The 19,700-nt window shown below is 39.2% G+C and overlaps 1 protein-coding gene across 3 annotated transcripts in view; it reads right to left on the bottom strand.

The window, feature by feature from the left end:
- The window catches only part of MTBP (MDM2 binding protein), a 76,531-nt gene that overhangs the window by 24,598 nt on the left and 32,233 nt on the right, over positions 1-19,700 (bottom strand). For all 3 annotated transcript variants that reach the window (XM_061439534.1, XM_061439535.1, XM_061439533.1), the window contains 4 exons: positions 19,279-19,452; positions 16,804-16,911; positions 9,765-9,920; positions 7,189-7,306 (listed from right to left, as the gene is read on the bottom strand). In XM_061439534.1, coding sequence (XP_061295518.1) covers positions 7,189-7,306; positions 9,765-9,920; positions 16,804-16,911; positions 19,279-19,452 — 556 coding nt within the window. The remainder of the gene's footprint in view (positions 1-7,188; positions 7,307-9,764; positions 9,921-16,803; positions 16,912-19,278; positions 19,453-19,700) is intronic.

Raw genomic sequence — 19,700 nt, 5'->3', positions numbered from 1 at the left:
TGTGGGATCTTAGTTCCCCATCCAGGGCTCGAATCTGTGTCCCCTGCATTGCAAGGTGGACTCCCAACCACTGGACCACCAGGGAAGTCCCTACAATATATTCTTAATCCTCACAAATTCCCTTGAAAAAGACAGGACAGGTCTTATCTCAAAATGAAATTAACACCTGAAAATAAGAACTCTGTAAAGTTCGTATCATACCAAGCCTAAAAAACGATTACTATTCTTACCACACAATAGTGCCTTACAGACCCATGGTGCCAAGATTTTTTAAATGACAGAATCAGAACTAGCCTGACTCTGAATTAGGTACCAATTCTACTCTATCACTCTATGAACCCAAAAAGCTCAGTTTTTAAAAACTGGAAAGAAGAAAACAGTAGCAGAGAATGCTACAGGTTTTCTCAAGCATTGAGTTACAAATCATACTATTACTCTGTCACAAAAGCAAAAATAAAATCTTTCAATACCTGCACAGAACATTAATTTCCTGAGTTTGTATTAATTCAACTGTTTCCTGATTAATCACTCAAGCATTTTTATTGATAATTATACGATTAAAATGCTGACATTATGGCCTTAAGACATATTTCTATACAACAGTGTCTCTTTCTTCTACTCATTCCCTTTATTTTTAAATTGAAAATATATATCTCATAAAAACAGTCAAACAAGAAAACACTCAAAACGCTATATCCCAGGAGGGTAAGAACTACATGATGAGGTCAATTTAATTTCTATATAGCCATTCTCTAACAGTGACTAACAAAATCTTAATCAATATTATTCTCAATCATTTGATAGTCCAGTTGTGATGGGGAAATGCATACTTTGCATTTACATAGAACCCAGGACACAAAAATATCAGAAAAATTTAAAAGCCCCGTTTGTGATAAAGTATACCAACAAGATACATCTTGAGTAAAAAACAAAACAAGACACACTGACAACACTTTTTAGTGTTTCCAAACTTACAAAGTATTTTTTCATACATTATCTCATTAAATTTTCAGAACTTTGAAGTAGAACTGGGCTTGTTATCTCCATCTTACAGATGAGTCAACAAAGTCACATAACAGGTGACTGAGTTTGTCTAAAACCAAACTCCTGGTACTTCCCTGTGGTCCAGTCATTGAGAATCTGCCTTCCAGTACAGGTACAGAAGTTCGATTCCTGGTCAGGGAAGTAAGATCCCACATGCCACGGAGCAGCAAGCCTCACCTGCGTGACAAAGCTCAAGAAGCCCAAGCACCCAACAAGGAGCTGGCGCCCCACCACGAAGAGGAGCCGGCGCCCCGCCACAAAGACCTAACACGGCCAACAAGGGCTGCCCTGCTGCTCAGTGGGGAAGAACCCGCCTGCAGTTCGGGACACCTGGGTTTCACCCCTGGGTTGGGAAGATCCCCTGGAGAAGGGAAAGGCTACCCACTCCAGAATTCTTGCCTGGAGAAGTCCAGGGAAGGTAGAGTCCATGGGGTCACAAAGAGTTGGACACAACCGAGTGACTTTCACTCACAGCCAAATAAATAAACAAAACCAAATCCTTATGATTTCTGAATGTCACTCTGTAATGGTCTTTTATTCTTCAGCTGAATCTGTTTTAACATAAAACAAATTATGAAACTATATAACTTTGGTTTCCAGCCAAGAATCAGATGGTATCCTCCCATATTTTGAAGTGTCCACAAATACATATTGAGTATTTACTCTGTAATTATCACCGTGAGGTACTAAAAAAAAGTTCACTGATAATAATTTATAGACCCCTAATCATTGTTCATGACTGTGTACAGGTATGACTTAAAGTAGGAGAAAGGAGGGAAGGAGAGCGAAAGGAGATAAATACATCAGTGTAGAATGAGGCAGGAAAGGCACAATAAAACAAGTCTCATGAAGAAGTAATAGCACAGTCTTTTAACTGCAGCATTTATACAAGCCTTAAGAGAAAGGTGGTATTTGAGCTACACCTAAACTACAAACAAGCTTCTTCTGGTTCAAGATGATGCATCAAACATACACATTAACCTCTCCATTCAAAAGAAGAAAAATCACAATGCTGAAGTACCAGGCACTAAGTTTATAACAGGGCTCAAAAAGGAAGAAGGAAGAGGAGTGGACCAAAGGGTTCAATGAATTCCAGGAATGACTAGAATACTCCTCAGCAGGGATTAAAAGGAACCTATAGAGAAGGCAGACTACGTCTTCGTCTCCCAGGAAACCACAGGCAGGCTCTAATCCGGAGCTCAGAGTGGCAACGGGCAGCCATCACCTGATACATTTTCAGAACTCTACCTGAACACCCTCCCACTCCACATCTTAGATTCATGCTTTTACCTCTAAGAGAAAAACTGCACTCTGAAGATCCAGAACTAAGTGCCTGTCCTACCGTCAGCGGCGAAACCCCCAGAATACAGCCCTTGAAGAAACACAAGCTGGAATCAAGATTGCCACGAGAAATATCAATAACCTCAGATATGCAGATGACACCACCCTTATGGCAGAAAGTGAGGAGGAACTAAAAAGCCTCTTGATGAAAGTGAAAGTGGAGAGTGAAAAAGTTGGCTTAAAGCTCAACATTCAGAAAACGAAGATCATGGCATCTGGTCCCATCACTTCATGGCAAATAGATGGGGAAACAGTGGAAACAGTGACATACTTTATTTTTTGGGGCTCCAAAATCACTGCAGATGGTGACTGCAGCCATGAAATTAAAAGACGCTTACTCCTTGGAAGGAAAGTTATGACCAACCTAGATAGCATATTCAAAAGCAGAGACATTACTTTGCCAACAAAGGTTCTCTAGTCAAGGCTATGGTTTTTCCTGTGGTCATGTATGGATGTGAGAGTTGGACTGTGAAGAAGGCTGAGCGCCTAAGAATTGATGCTTTTGAACTGTGGTGTTGGAGAAGACTCTTGAGAGTCCCTTGGACTGCAAGGAGATCCATCCAGTCCATTCTGAAGGAGATCAGCCCTGGGATTTCTTTGGAAGGAATGATGCTAAAGCTGAAACTCCAGTACGTTGGCCACCTCATGCAAAGAGTTGACTCATTGGAAAAGACTGATGCTGGGAGGGATTGGGGGCAGGAGGAGAAGGAGACGACAGAGGATGAGATGGCTGGATGGCATCACTGACTCGATGGACATGAGTCTGAGTGAACTCTGGGAGTTGGTGATGAACAGGGAGGCCTGGCGTGCTGTGATTCATGGGGTCGCAAAGAGTCGGACATGACTGAGTGACTGAACTGAACTGAAAGCACCCAAGCTACCTCCCCCCAGCTGCCCTTCATCTCCCTTCTCCCAGGATAAATTCTGGTGACAGCAGGCAGGTAACAGAACCACACATATAGAGAGAAATGTAGGCAACTACCAACATAAAACAGTCTAAGACTAAATTCTCAGCTGTGAACAATCAAGGGCCACCAGATACTAAAAAGCTGCACAGAAGAGAAAAACAGCAGAGGAACAAATGATACAGATCTAAAGGATAATGGGATCATTTAAAGAACAGATAAGACAAGTTAAAAGAAAATTCCAATTAATAAATTAATATCCTTAGAGTATCGTCTCAATTCTTATTATTAATAAGAATAGGTTGCTATGAAAAAAGATTAGATAACAAAAAAGAATTATGAGGAATTTTTTTAATAGCTGCCAAAAACTTATTGGAAAAGATGAAAGTAAAGGTCGAGGAAATATACCAGAATGCAGAGCAGAAAAGATGAAAAGATGGACTATTATGATTTTTTTTATGGAATCATTCTTCAAACTTTTTTTATTTTTCTCACTGTGCTGGGTCCTTGCTGCTGCATGGACTTTTTCTATAGTTGCAGAGAACGGAGGCTATTTCCTAGCTCCAAGGTGCCAGCTTCTCGCAGCGGTGTCTTTTATTGTGTGGAGCACAGACTCCAGGGCTCCCAGGCCTCAGCAGTAGTGGCATGCGGGCTCAACAGTTGCCGTTCACAGGCTTTAAAGCACAGGCTCAGCAGCTGTGGCACAAAGTGCCCTGTAGCACACGGGACCGACCCAGACCAGGCACTGAATTGGTGCCTCCTGCGTTGGCTGGCTGACTCTCTACCACCGAGCTGCCCAGAAAGTCCAAAGACATGGATTATTGAAAGAAGAATCAAATATAATTGAAAAATCAATCTGAGGCATCTAAAATTAGGTAAAACAGATCATTACAAATAAGGAAGAAAGAAAACAGAAGGACAAATACTATCAAAGAAATAATAGAAGAATATTCCCAAGAGCTAAAGGAGATCAGTCCCGGGTGTTCATTGGAAGGACTGATGCTGAAGCTCAAACTCCATTACTTTGGCCACATGATGCAAAGAGTTGACTCATTTGAAAAGACCCTGATGCTGGGAAAGACTGAGGGCAGGAGGAGAAGGGGATGACAGAGGATAAGATGGCTGGATGGCATTACCGACTCAATGGACACGGGTTTGGGTGAACTCCGGGAGTTGGTGATGGACAGGGAGGCCTGGCGTGCTGCGGTTCATGGGGTCGCAAAGAGTCGGACACGACTGAGCGACTGAACTGATTTCCAAGAGCTAATAAAAAGGCAAAAGCCTCAAGACCAAAACATTGCACACCATGAGGGCCTCATGTAATTTCAGAACATTAAGGAAAACAGAAAATTCTAAAAGTTTCAGAGACAGAATAAAATACCTATTAAGGAACAAAAATCCATGTCACATCAGACTTCTTATTAAGATATGAGATCCAAGAAAATACAGGTCTAATCTAATCTAGAAATGTAACCAAAAGAAATACCAGGACAACAGCTGTGCAGGTAGACAGGGTCAGTCCAAATGAGAGTATCAAGTCAGAAAAATGGGAGAAAAATAACTTTAAGGAAAAAAAAGATTATCTATTGCAAAATAACATAAGGTGCAGAGGAAGAAAGAGGATAAAAGGTAAAGAGAAGCAGGGATGTCCATCCTCGTCCTTCACAACGGGAAGTGGAAACACACAATCTGAAATCGACGAGCAGGAAATCCAAGGTCTCATGGGCAACCTGTCCTTTCCTCCATCTTCTTTCTAGACTGGCGTTTTCCTCCTGAGCTGTGAATGTTACAGAGCCCCAGGGAACGGCCTTACGCCCTCCTCTTTTTCTATACAGCCTCACCATGTCATCTCATCCACTAGCATATATTAAAGAAACCCTTTTGGTGATAACTCCAAACAAACTCCCAGATTTCTCCACCTAATATGCCCACATGCATAATCCATAGGTCAAATAAAGCATCCCTAAAGCAGAATTCTTGATCTTTCTCCCCAAACCCACCCTTGTTTCAACTTACCCATCTTCCTCAAACCACGAGGACACCACCCACCTGCTGTTCAAGCCAGAAATCTAAACTGTCTCAGATGCCTCTCTCTCTCTTCTCAGAGAAAACGGGCAGGAAAAAAACAGGAAGTTTCTTTTTTTCCCTAGCTTAGCACCAAAATATTCTCCAAACTTGTCTCCACTACTGCTCTAGTTAGAACTCAAAGTTACCTCTCAGCCTACAGAAAAAGCCACCTAAGTGATCTGTCTGTTCCTACTATCTTCCTCCCACAATCCATTCACCACAAAAAAGTACGTTATTTTGCAAAATCAGATCACATCACTCTGACAGAAAATCCATGAAAAGCTTACCAAGGCACTTATGATTCAAAGACCGCATGAACACCTGTAAGGGTCTAGTGCCTTCACATGCTTTGCTCATTTACCCATGAGATCTCAGCTCCAGCGTAATTCCTCAGGGTGCCCGCCCCGGCCATCCCTCCCATGCCAACAAATAAAACCACTCTCCTTCAGTCCCGCAGCCTCATTCGTTACACACAGATAGGTTTCCAAGCCTTGTGTTTACTTGTCTGCTTATTGAGTTCTGTTGACTGTCTCTCCTTCTTAAAAGGCAAGCTCTAACAGGAGAGCCTAACACACAGTTGGTACTCAGTAAATATTTGTTGATATCTATGAACAAAATGTTACCAGTTTAGTTCAGTCACTCAGTTGTGTCCGACTCTTTGCGACCCCATGGACTGCACCATGCCAGGCCTCCCTGTCCTTCACCAACTCCCGGAGTTTACTCAAACTCATGTCCATTGAGTTTGTGATGCCATCCAACCATCTCATCCTCTGTCATCCCATTCTCTTCCCATCTTCAATCTTTCCCAGCATCAGGGTCTTTTCAAATGAGTCAACTCTTTGCTCAGGTGGCCAAAGTGTTGGAGTTTCAGCTTCAGCAGCAGTCTTTCCAATGACTATTCAGGACTGATTTCCTTTAGGATAGACTGGTTGTATCTCCTTGCAGTCCAAGGGACTCTCAAGAGTCTTCTCCAACACCACAGTTCAAAAGCATTAATTCTTTGGCGCTCAGCTTTCTTTATAGTCCAACTCTCACATGCATACATGACTACTGGAAAAATCATACCTTTGACTAGACAGATCTGAAGTGATAAATGTTCTCAGCAGAGGAGCTAAAAATATGAACGTGATTTGCAATATTTGGGAGGGCAATGCAACAGCGTCAAATTCCTTTTCTTTATTCCATTCTTCCACCACTCAACAATGATGTACTGAGTGCCTGCTATATACTAAACCAAAAACAAAGCAAAAACAAACTCTGCCTCTTAGAGACAGTTAATATATACAAACATAAAAATGTAAAACAGGAACATTTTAAAATGGCCTCAAGGAAAAGAGTACTTTTACTTTATTTTACACATTCCTGTGGAGAAGGAAATGGCAACCCACTCCAGTATTCTTGCCTGGAGAATCCCATGGACAGAGGAGCCTGGTGGGCCCCAGTCCATGGGGTCACAAAGAGTTGGACACGACTGAGTGACCACACATACATACACACACACACACACACACACACACACTCCTATATTTTTAAAATTTCTCTTTCATATTCATATGTTTTTGTACTTCTGTGGAAGACATTCTGGAAGTCATACACTAACCTATTACCTGTGATTATGTACACCCAGAAAGGACAAGTAGAATATGGAAGGGGAAGAGCATTTCCTGGACACCTTACTCTGCAACAGTCTATCTCCATCTACCCATCTATCTATCTACAGTAAGCACACATATCCTTTACAATAAAACCATAAATTACTATTTCCTAAACACAATTTAAGGATTAAGAAAAAATAAAGATCATAAAAAATAATAAGCTATTTAAACGTTACCTCATTTTTTGTTTAGCTTTTTCACAAGTTTCCAAATTTTGAAGGACATGCCTTTCTGGCCACTCCAGAGGATTAGTCTCCACTAGGCGGGAAGAAGTAAGCTCCAGTGAACTGTTATCTGAAGAGAAAGAAACACATGTGAGTACTGAACGGCACTGACACACTGGATTTCGCCATATAAAGATGTGCACGTGTAGATGCACACGTAAGAACCAGCTGGATTAACTGTGCAATGCCTGCCTCAGGCATTTATTAAGGGCATCTCTGATGACCTGAACTATGCAAAATGGCATAGAAAAGTTTTTTGGAAATGATTAAAAAAAATTAGTATTGAGCTTTATTTTACATTCTCCTCATAATAAAAGTTATGGGCTAGAATTCAGAAGAGGAATTAGCACTGCAAGGACTCATAGAGAATGAAAGCATAACTTTGTTATTTTTGTGAAATTAGTTCTAAATGAAAAAGAGACAACTCTGTGGAGAATATATGGGATATAATATGTGATCTCCATATTAGAAAGAGGAATTAGCACCAATATCCTGAAAAATTTATATTTTTAAAAGATTACTTCATTCTCAAAAGTACAATAATACCATAAATAACTTAAGACGTTTGAGGGTAAAGATTACTTTAGAAATAATTCTCACATATATTAATGTAAGATGCTTTAACATATCCATTTTCAAGTAAATCACTAACATTAAATGCTATTTTACTACTAATAAAGTATTATATGTAAGAGTGTCTTATCTTTTTGGTCAGTATGGTACAGTGAATTAACATTGAGATTGTTGGATAATCTACAATTCTCATTAAAGACAGAGGGCCATCTTCCATTCTCAATATTAATTATGAGGACATCTCAATGTTTCAAGACTGACAAAATCACTAACTGTATTAATGGATTCCAAAATAAATTGACTGAAAATTACTGGACATTAGCTGTTTGACTAACTGTCAACCCTGACAAAAAATACCCATTTTATACTTTAAGGTCTTACAAAGTGATAATGATTTGGGAAGAAATTTTTGAACTAAAAAGAAAAAATTAATCACAGATGAAAACAGAAGCCAACTGCATACCATTTTCCCTTTACTTTTAAACTATTTAGTCTTCAATAGTTAAAAATATTTTTAATGTCTATACTGGATTGCCCCAACCAAACACCATCCAAGTATAGTAGTTCCTGCTTCTTAATAAGGGTGGTGAAATATGGACTATTTCATGGAAGAATAAGCTTCATGATGAAATAATCTGCTTTACAATGCTGGCATGGCTTTTCAAAAAATGGATAAAGAAAAAAATCATTAGTAGTTCTGAACAATTACAGGCTATGTTCACAGAAGAATACAAGCCATGTTAAATAAAAGTAAATATTAATTATCCCCCTAAATATTACAATATAAATTATTAAATTTGAGTATGCAACCTATATAAATGTAAATGCCATAGGCTAAATATTAAGGGGCAGACAAGCACTCCTGTGAGTCACAGGAGTGACCTGGTGACTAAGGTGCACTGATAGTAACAGCAGCTACAATGGCAGCATGAGTGACCGGTCACAGCTTTTGGAGATGATTACACTCTAAGTGTTTCACAGGAATCACCTCAGTTAATCCTCATACTAAGCCATAATATTACCCATAATAACTGGGTAATATTATTATCCCCATCTGAAACATGAGGAACCAGGCATGGAGAGGTTGAAGAACCTGCCCAAAGGCACTCAGCTGAGGCCTGAGCCCTGGCCGTCTCGCCCCAAAGGCCTGGCCTTCACACATGGCACGAGACGCTGTGCTGATATTCTTTTCCAACTAGACCATAAGCCTGTTGAAAGTCAAGGACCCACCCAAACTTTTAATTCTTTGTGTGCCTTCCTGGCATCAAATAGAGAAAAGGCACACAACAAACATTATTATTAATTTGATTCTATGGCCATTTTCTTATTAATGTATGGGATAAAAATGATTTTCACAGAATAACAACAAAAAATTATCCTATACATTTACAATGCCAGGCAACTGTTAAACGCGTCCTTTTTAAATCCTGAAGAGCTTCACTCCATGCAAATTCATCACTAGAACAGAAAGCAGGAAAATAGAAAGAAATGCCAAGTTAATATAGAAATGATTTCCTGCTCCTTCAGTAAGTTTGGTGACTTCCTACTATAACAAATGGCAAGTGTGGAGCATCTTATTATATGTAGTTTTAACTACATTAAGTTTAGTAAGTTCTACTTTTCTCACCTTATGAAAATATAGCTTAATAGAAACGCATCCATTCCAGCAGCTTAGTAACAGTTTTAAGAGGAATTACCTTAAAGTGCTTCTCCTTCGCTCAAAAACAATTATACTGAACGTGCTTAACAAAAAAGGTCATCAGAAAATTTCTAATGTCTAAATGATGAAAAATACAACATATTGATATTTACACACATACTTGTACACACAAATATATTACTGCTACAATTTGATAGATTTTGATTTGATCAATACATTTTATAAGTTTTAATAATAACTCTCATAAATGCTACACACCAAAAAAGGACTACTATTTAAAGTAACAAAAACTTACCATGTAACATACTGGACGTTTTGTCTGTCTTTATTAGACTTGTTTTAGGAAGAACAGCATCAAAATGACCTAAAAAGCGTTCCCTTGTGCATGTTAGCAGACTTTTGAGTTCATCCACAGAAATCACCTCACGCTGCTTTGCCAACTTTCTCCTTTCTATAAGACAACAAATCAATATGATTAACAATATAACTGTTATTTAAAACCCTGTGAGCTACTGTATTTTAGGGGAAATACTTTCAAAAGTAAAAGAAATGAATTTCTCAAGCAAATCAGCATTCTTGTGTAGGCCTATTTTCCTTTCAGTCTCATTTGAAGGTAATAGAAGAATTTCCAGTTATGTGAAACAGAGTAATTTGTTAACACTAAAAGGTGAGCAACAGTCAAAACAAGTTTACAGAAGTTTTCAGAAACACACCGCAGAGGATGAAGAACGGCCTTATGTGGGTGCTCACGTGAAAATAAAACCTGTAGCACTCTCGGTTAAGCGTGGTGGTCTGGTCATGTCCGTCTATTCCCTCTCCTACTCAAAACTCAGAATCACAACCGAGGAATTAAAAAAGGACAACAAAAGAATAAACACTAAATGACGGCAGTTTTCAACGAATTTTGGAGGATAAGATGATGGTGGAGTGGTAACTGAGTCAGCAGAGCAGAGAAAGGGTTAACCGAAACAGGAAGGTCCCGCAAGACAGATAATGGATGCGCCCTCAAGCCAGATGACTCTGCTCTCATTTTGGGGTAGAAACAGAGGAGGAGGAACCTCAGATCACAGCCTATCAGGAACGGGAGATGGTGCAGGACAAGGAAGCCTGCCATGCTGCAGTTCATGGGGGTGCAGAGCCAGGCACAACTTAGCGACCGAACAACAACAAAAAAGCTGGTGTTGATGCTGGAGGGTTAGACTACAAGATTAAGCAGAGGCTAATACTGAAAGGTCAGACTTTCAACCCGGTGGCCAGAAAGACAGCAACTACAGATGCCCCACTGCAAAGATGAAAGGATTCTCCCTTTGAAAAACTGAATGCCCCAGGAGAAAAGAGCTAGATACTGACACTACGGTAGAATTAAGGAGAGGACCTCACAAACAAAATGTTGAATAGTTACTCCACCACTCTTGAAGCTTGCCAAATATTACATTAGAGTGACACATAAAATTTCCCAGTTAAAACAGGACAGGGGGGAAAAAAATCACCAGACATTTAATGAAAGGGGTAGAGGGGACAGGGAACTCTGCATTTCATGGTCTCATGTTCAGACATGTAAAGAGTTCAATTCAGCAATTCTTCCAGCTTCCTGCTCCCTCCCATCACCCACTGAGCTGGTCTGGAAAAGAAACGAGGCATGTTCTGATCAGAACTCCCCTTTCCAACTTCCACCTGAGTGAGCAAATCCTCAGGATGCCTCTGTATGGTGGTGAGAGCCCCGCCACAGCAGGCCTGATCTGTGATTGCCCAGCTCTGGCTATCATTCAGGGAGTAAATTCAATTCTGGGTATATGCAGCAGAAAACCCGTTATAGCTCTAAAAAGTCATATCCTTCAATCTAGGAATTTATCTCCATCAGTGTGTTTCTTAAGTTTATTTCTCAGTTGGTTCCAAATTTGGGAAACAAGTATTATTTACTAGGCCCCCCCAGACTAAAAGCCAAGTCTGGGATGAAACAGAAAGACTAAAGCAAGCAAAAATAAAAAGGAGCCCAGCAGAAGCAAAAGCATTCCAGGTAACAAAGAAAGTTTGCTGGGATTAATACTCTCACAAGGGCTTCTCTGGGGGCTCAGACGGCCTGCAGTGCAGGAGACCCAAATTCAATCCCTGGGTCGGGAAGATCCTCTGGAGAAGGAAATGGCCACACATTCCAGTATTCTTGCCTGAAAACTTCTATGGACGCAGAAGCCTGGCGGGCTATAGTCCATGGGGTCACAAGAATCAGACATGACTTCACGACTAAATCACCAAACCAGCAATTAATATTCTCACAGAAATAAGAAAAGATACTATACTCATGAAACAAGTACAGGATGATCTGATAAAGGAACAGTCAATGACCATGAAAATATTTTTTAAAATTAAGCACGGAGAGATCAAAATTAAAAAATACTGCAAGACATCCCCCAGAAACTAGAACAAAAATAATATGGAAACAGGAAAAAAGAGCAGCCATTCTATCCAAAAAAAGGTTGCTATATAACCAATAAGAGTTCTAGGAAGAAGAAAGAAAATGGGTGAAAGAAAATTATATTAAAGAAAAAATTATAAGAAAATTATATTAAAGAAAATTATAAGAAAAATTATAATTTATTATAAGAAAAATTATATTGTAAGAAAATTATATTAAAGAAAATTATATTATAAGAAAAATTTTCAGACTTAGGAAATGTGAATCTTGTACTGATGTGGCTCATCAAGTACACGGTTTAATACACTAGACAGTGGAAAGCGGGGGGTACACACATTAAGATTCAGAATAAAGCTTCCAGAGACAAAGCTTCTGGAGGTAAAAGTTCTAGAAGGGGGCAAAAGCAAACTAAAAAAAGCCCACTTTAAAGGATAAGAACTAGTATGAGATTTGTCAACAGGAACACAGCAACAGGAAACTACGGGACAGGGACTTCCCTGGTGGTCCAGTGGTTAAGACTGTGCTTCCAGGCCAGGGAGTGTGGGTTCAATCCCCGGATGGGGATCCCACATATCATATCAAGTGGCCAAAAAAAATAGACGGGGGACAATGTCTTCAAAATTCTGAGGGCAAACAATTTTTAACCTGGAAGTCTAGACAAATTATCAATCTAGTAAAGATATTTTCAGACATGCAAGAGCTTGAAAACTGTATGCCCCAAGAACAAACTTTTACTCAGGAAGCTAATGCAAGATATGCTCCAACCAAACAAGGGAGTAATCCAAAAAAAAAAAAAAAGGAGGTCAAGGGGTCTAGAAAATAGGAGATTCCAAACGAAAAGAGGAAAGAGAAGTCTCTAAGATGTCAGTAGGTCTAAGACACATTTTGTTCAAAATACACTAAAATATGAAATACTCCAGAAAAAAACCTATGAGAAATAAAAAGGAACTGTTGTGTTTGAATATACAATAAATTTAACAACAGGCGTGTGGCAGAAATGTTGGAGGCTTTGGAGAAACATAAAAGTATTTTTGCCTCTACAGAAGAAAGGGCAAATTAAAAATAAGGTGATTATCAACCACAAGGAAAACAAAGATTATACAAGAAAGGAAAATTGACCATCATATACTACATGACTCAGTAGTAAATTTATAGATAGGTAGGTAGGTAAGTGGGCTTCCCTGGTGGCTTAGATGGTTAAGAATCCGCCTGTGAAGCAGGAGACCTCAGTTTGATCCTGGGTTGGGAAGATCCCCTGGAGAAGGGCAGGGCAACCCACTCTAGTGGGTTTTCACCTTAGGTGAAAAATAATCCCTACACAGATGAGTCTGTAACACAAGTGACAGATAAAGATCTGGGAGAAAAATATTTGACTAAAGTCTTAAAATGAATTCACAAAAGAATGCTATTCCTAAAATAAGCTAGTAATAACTCAGGACTTAGTAAAGGAAAATAGAGTGTAAAACATCTAAAAATATCAGCAGAATGAACAACAATCAGGTTTGCACCGGGCTCTATAAATTTAAAAACAACGTGGGGAACTCAGAATTGTGACCACAGTCCTGGAGCGATATGACAATGCTGCTATTTTGGAATCTGTTCTGCATCACACTGAGCAGTTTTTATTTAAAAATCATTCAGTGTTCTTAAACCTTTTGTCTTTTTTATTTTCTTAATATTTTATTTGGCTAAACCGGGTCTAAGTCGTGGCACGTGGGATCTAGCTCGCTGACCAGGGGTCAGACCTGGCCCCTACACCGGTAGTCCACCTCAGCCACTGGACACCAGGGAAGCCCCAAGCCTTTTCTTTACAAATCAGAGAAACAGGATATTTAATACTTCTAATTATAAAAGTTTATAAATTACAAAACATCAGTTAGACATAAATTATAAAATTTATGTATCATTTCAAATGTCTATATCTAAATATCTATGTATAGTTAAAAATTAAGATAATTTTTAAAAATAAAATTTTCATGCAAACTTTACCAGTTGCTCATTCTAACTCAGTAGTCAGAGAAATATTGGGGGAGATAGTAAGTTTAACCCATGTCTGATTAATAATTTTGAAAAGAATTTTGAACAACTTGTTTTCCAGCAGAAACTACAATCTATACTGATACTGAAACATTAACTTTTACCCAAAGAAAGCTTTCCTATTCATTTTCATCAGGTATAAATTAACTACATCAATTTAAATACTTTTATATTTATATTCACTTCTCTGAAGATCACTGAAAGAGACACTAAGATTCTCTTACACTGGAAACGTCATTTGTTGTCATCCTCCTCTACCTTCAGAGATGCATGAAATCTGAACCTTTGTCCCCAGATTTTCAACTCAGTACTCACTCTCTGGGTAAAGGAGAGATTGGCTCAGCAAATAATTCCACCATAATAGATTAAGTGGGTCACTCATCTTAATCAAGATTTAACGCTTCAGATTGCACTTGGCCAGTGCATGGATATCCCCAGAGCTGACGTCTCAGCTCTGAGGCTTCCTTCAACCTCCAGACCCCTACCGGTCCTTGCCCAGTGCTGAGGCCATCCTTCCAGCTCCTGCCTGGGTTATAACTCAGCTGCTGGTGCTTCCACATTTTCAGCATTTATTTAGCACTTCCTCTTTCCCCCTCCCCGAGGCAGAGCTTCTAGTCACACCTACAGGCAACAACTTGATTATATTCCCTTCCCAACCAAGCAGGAGGGATGGCCTTACCCAGAAGAGAGACGGACCAGCTTCAGGGAGCTGCATGCTCTTCCGCTCTCAGTTTTTCTGGTTGGAAGGGTCAGGAAGAGAGGTGAAGATGAGAGAGGGAAGACGCTAAAGGAACTTAAGTTTTAAGGAGCTGCCAGAGGCTTATGGCAAAGATTCAAAGCCTACAGCCAGGTTTAGCAGGGCTAGAACAAAGTCAGAAGTAAATAACACCAAGCAAGTAAATGTTTGAAATATAGGGGTTTTATCCACAAAAACACTAGGATTTCACTGGTATTTCAGCTTTTTCTTCCTTTTAAACTGAAGTATAGTTGATTTACACAGTATGTTACTTTTAGGTGTGTAGCAAAATGATTCAGAGACACACATATATTCTTTTTCTGATTCTTTTCTGTTATTACAAGGTACTGAATATAGTTCCCTGTGCTATATATATCAGGACCTTGTTGTTTATCTATATATATATAGCAGTCTGTATTTGCTAATTCCAAATTCCTCATTTATCCACCCTTCTCCCTGCTCTGCGTTCTCCTGTTCTTCTTTGGTACCATAAGTTTGTTTTCTATGTCTGTGAGTCTACTTCTGTTTTATAAATAAGTTTATTTGTATCATCCATTTAGATTTCACACGTAAGTGATATATGATATTCATCTTCTGTCTGACTTCACTTAGTAGGAGGATCTCTAGGTTTATCCATGTTGCTGCAAACGGTATTCTTTCTTTCTTTTTTATTGTTGTAATATTCCACACCCTCTTTATCCATTCATCTGTTGATGGACATTTAGGTTGCTTCCATGTCTCGGCTATTATAAACACTGTTGCTATGAACACTGGGGTATACATATCCTTTTGAACGACAGTTTCCATCTTTTACAGATATATGCTCAGGAGTCAGAGATGCTGGATCACGTGTAATGCTATTTTTAGGTTTTTTCCTTATTTTTCCTTGGGTTAATACATACTACCTTTTATTGAAACTAATTTGCCTTTCCCAATTATATCCTATTATTTTCATAGTCAAAAAAAAGTGGTTTGAGGAGTTCAAGACTACACAATTACTCTGGCTTTGTACAAATAAAAAAGTAGTAATTCTTATACAAATTATTAAGACCAGGTATTCTAAAATTATTTTCCATTGAATAAAATGAACTACCGAATCCAAAATATTTTTAAATGCTTTTAAAGAGTGGTATTTTTCATTTTATAGTGTGTGTACGTAATAATCATTTTTTCTATATGCAACTAATGAAGCCTCACAAGCTGAATCAAGGTTTTAGAAATTCTATATTAATTAGCTTAAGTCCCTATCAGGTATTAATGAATGATTATTTATGAAAACAATGTTAAGATTGATAACCAAGTTAACATTTAGAAAGAGGGAAAAAATTTTAAATAACAACCCTTAAAAAAGTGTCAATTTCTTGAGTAAAGAAAAACCCATGATCCAACTTCACTCAATATGTGCAATGTGCTTAGTTATGGTTAAAGTCTAAGAAGCAATGCTCAAGTTAACATATTAATTTCTCTAGATTTATATTTTATTCTGTTTGCAATCTCTACTTTCCTTTCCTCTGGCTAAATGATATAAAGAGAAATTTTGTAAAGATGACTACATTAACCAGGAAGTATTCTTTAATGGTATACAATTAAAAATAATGAGAAACTAAATTTTCCTGGACAATTATAATAAATGGTAACCGCAATATACAAGTAAATAGGAATATTCTGAATCTGGTGGGAAAAAATTTACAGACCGTTTCTACCCTACATTACCTCTATTAAGAATGTAGTTAGTGCCACTGAACTGCACAGTTAAACAGGATTAAAATATAGTATGTTTTATATTATGTGACTTTGACTACAATAAAAAAAATTTAATTAAAAAAAAAAGGAGACCAACTACCTAAGACCTTGCACACACAGTAATTTTGTCAGCAACGCCACCCTCGAACCATTGCCATAAAACTCCTCAACAGACTCCCCTGGGTTGGGACACAGTTTTCAAGGGCAGGAGACCACTGTGGCTCCTTTGCCTGGCAAAGCAATGAAGCTATTCTTTTCTGCTTCACTTCCCACAAAAAAAAAGATAGTTCTACAAGTGAGTATCATATCTAAAAGAAAGTGTGTAAGAAAAAAGTGTTAAAATAAATTAGGTCTGAACAAGTCAACATTCTTACAACAGAATGAAAGGCACACATGATGACTTACTCAGACATTCCTTCACAGCCAAAGCCTGAACACCGGCTAGCTGTTTCTCTCTCTGTATAAGCTGCTCCCTGGAGAAACTTGGGAGTGACGAGAGGTCAAGAGGAAAGCCTAAGAAACAGAAAAAATCAGTACTAAAGATGGCTTATAACAACAATTAAGTTCTCAAGAAATGTGTTAAAATGTAATTAAAAGTCAATTATTTATCTTTCATCTTGCATATTTCAAAGTAAACAGTAATAAATGAACAGCAGAAAATAAACATTCTAAATTATTTTGCATTTTAAACTTTGACCTGCTTCTTAAATTCAGAGAATTTAGGTAGAAGAGTAGAATTCCCTCCACTACATCTTATTCTGAGGGACTACAGGGGCTGGTCTTCAAAGACGGCCTCCCCGTGAATCCGATTCTGCTTCTCACCTGCTGTGTAGACCTTCCACAGTGAACCTAGGTGACCCCAGGAAACCAACAGGCATGGTGAAACTGCCAATGAAAGACGTAGGTCACAGAAAGTCTCACAGCTTCTCAGAACACTCGCTCTAAGAGAAGGCGGCAACCGTACAGGAATCAGGCTTCCTGCAGGCGACACTGTTGCGAGGAAGCCCAGGCTGGAGGACGGGCGTGTGAAGAGGAAAGCAGCTCTACCTGCTCCAGCCACCCCAGCCCAGGCACCAAACACGCGGGGGAAGAGCCAGCCTACACACCCAGCCCCGTTAAGTCTTCAGATGAACAGAAGCCCCAGCCGTGTGTGAGGGCAATCACGCGTGGGCCTTCAAAACAGAAACGTCCAGTCACAGCACTATGAGACGTTATAATAAACAGTCGTTGTTAAGCTAAATTTGGGGCGGTTTGTCACACCGTGATGGATAACCCAAGCATGGAGCTTGAACAGTAACAAAAGATGAGCAATAAAGATGCTTGGGAGAAAGTAAATAACAATGAGAAGTGCCGGGAGCCGGCATACTGCATATTGAGTGCATATTGCATACTGAGTGCATACTGCATATTGAGTGCAGCACTTTCCACAGCATCATCTTTCAGGATCTGGAATAGCTCAACTGGAATTCTATCACTGCCGGGAGCCAGCGTGAGGAGCTCCACCCATGACAAAGGTCATGAGGGAGGAGGCTCGGCATACGCAAAGGCGGATCGAGCCTCAGGAGTCCCCCTGGAAATTCTCGAGCATTTACACCCAAAACCAGAGTCTGCCTACTTTCTGCTTTGTGCTTTCACCTACACCTCTGACTTTATGGGGGGCTGTCCCCCACTACCTCTCTGAAACAAGAGTTAGCTTACAGCTCCAGTTAATAATTCCTGGGTGCGACAGTGTTTCAACCTACAAACTCCTTTGGAAATCCTCTAGCCTGCCTGAATAGGTTTTTCCGGCCACATGTGATTGCTCAGAGCCTCCCAACTGTGAGAGGCAGGAGATGTTCTAAACTGTCTAAATACAGATTCCTTTCAGCAGTTAAAAGATTGATTAGAAATTGTATTGGTGAAGGGTTTTTCATTTGTTGGGCCAATGTTTGCTGCTAAGTCTCCATATCCCTTACCTGCTGTGTCCCTGGCAGTGTACTGATTAATATAATTGGTGTAAATAGTAGCTTCAATGTTTGTAACCTGGGACCCTTGAGTTAATTCTTTTTCTTGTGATAGCCCACCACACCTTTGCTCTGTAGGAATGCAACTTTATCTAATGCTTTTGGAGGGTGGCGCCTGACTTATCACCTTTAGAGAAAAATAAGTTTTCTGAAGAAAGGGTCTTAAAATGTTAACAGGCCTCCGGGCCAGAAGATGATGCAAATCACCTAAGCTTTTGCATATGATAAGTTTGCAGGAAGAAAGCCTGGCTTGCTGCAAGACTCTACCCCTTCCCCCATTATCCTCTATGCATAACTTAAGGTATAAAAACTACTTTGGAAAATAAAGTAAGGGCCTTGTTCGCCGAAACTTGGTCTCCCCATGTCGTTCTTTCTCTCACCTTCTGGCTGAATTATTCAGCCTCTTTTCTCCACTAAATTTCCTCACTGAGCTATCCTTATTTCAGCCTCTTTTCTCCACTCAATTTCCTCACTGAGCTATCCTTATTCTATTACTCTTTATATCCTTAATTAAAGTTTAATTAAGCAGTTGTTTCCTGATCCTTGCCGACGCCGTCTCTCCTTCGAATACCCTGGATCAGCCGGGGCTGGACCCCGGCAGAGAAGTAAATTCTAGAAAGATAAATTGTTTAAAGTGGAAAATACTAAAAATTTTCCTGTTTGGAACTGAAGGGGTGACCTGTTACATTTTAAGAAGTATGATGCGTAAGGGATTAATAATTGTTCAAATGTGTTATAAAATATTTAAAGCAAAAGCAAATTTACTGAAAGTGAAATGCAGTTTGAAAACAATAGGTTCACTAAAAACCACGTAAGTTAACTACTTACACAAACAAACGTAAAAATGTTTTGTTTTCCCTCTAAAGTTAACACTCACTCAATTTGGTTTCTTCTGTCGTTGCTTTCATCTTTCCATGAATTAAACTGAGTGCAAACGAGCCATTGATCTGGTTGGCTGAGTGAATCAATGTGGCTTTACACTTTCCACTGCCATTACCTTGTAACAAGAGATAATAGCTAGAACTCTCTCCTTTCACTTCAACATCTGGAACTAAACAAAAACAATTATCTTGTTAAGCATGTGAAAATTCAGCAGACAACATAGCAGAATCATACGTTTGACCCATAGGATATAATTACATTTCTATGTTATTTTAAAACAAGGTGTCACTCAATATATTTGGGACAGCAGTTGTTCATTTAACTGAAAGTCACTCAGTCGTGTCTGACTCTTTGCAACCCCATGTAGTCCATGGAATTCTCCAGGCCAGAATACTGGAGCGGGTAGCCTTTCCCTTC

Source organism: Bos javanicus, chromosome 14, assembly GCF_032452875.1.
Source record: "Bos javanicus breed banteng chromosome 14, ARS-OSU_banteng_1.0, whole genome shotgun sequence".
In the NCBI taxonomy this organism is placed as follows: Eukaryota; Metazoa; Chordata; class Mammalia; order Artiodactyla; family Bovidae; genus Bos; species Bos javanicus.
This window is presented reverse-complemented; position numbering and strand designations above follow the sequence as displayed.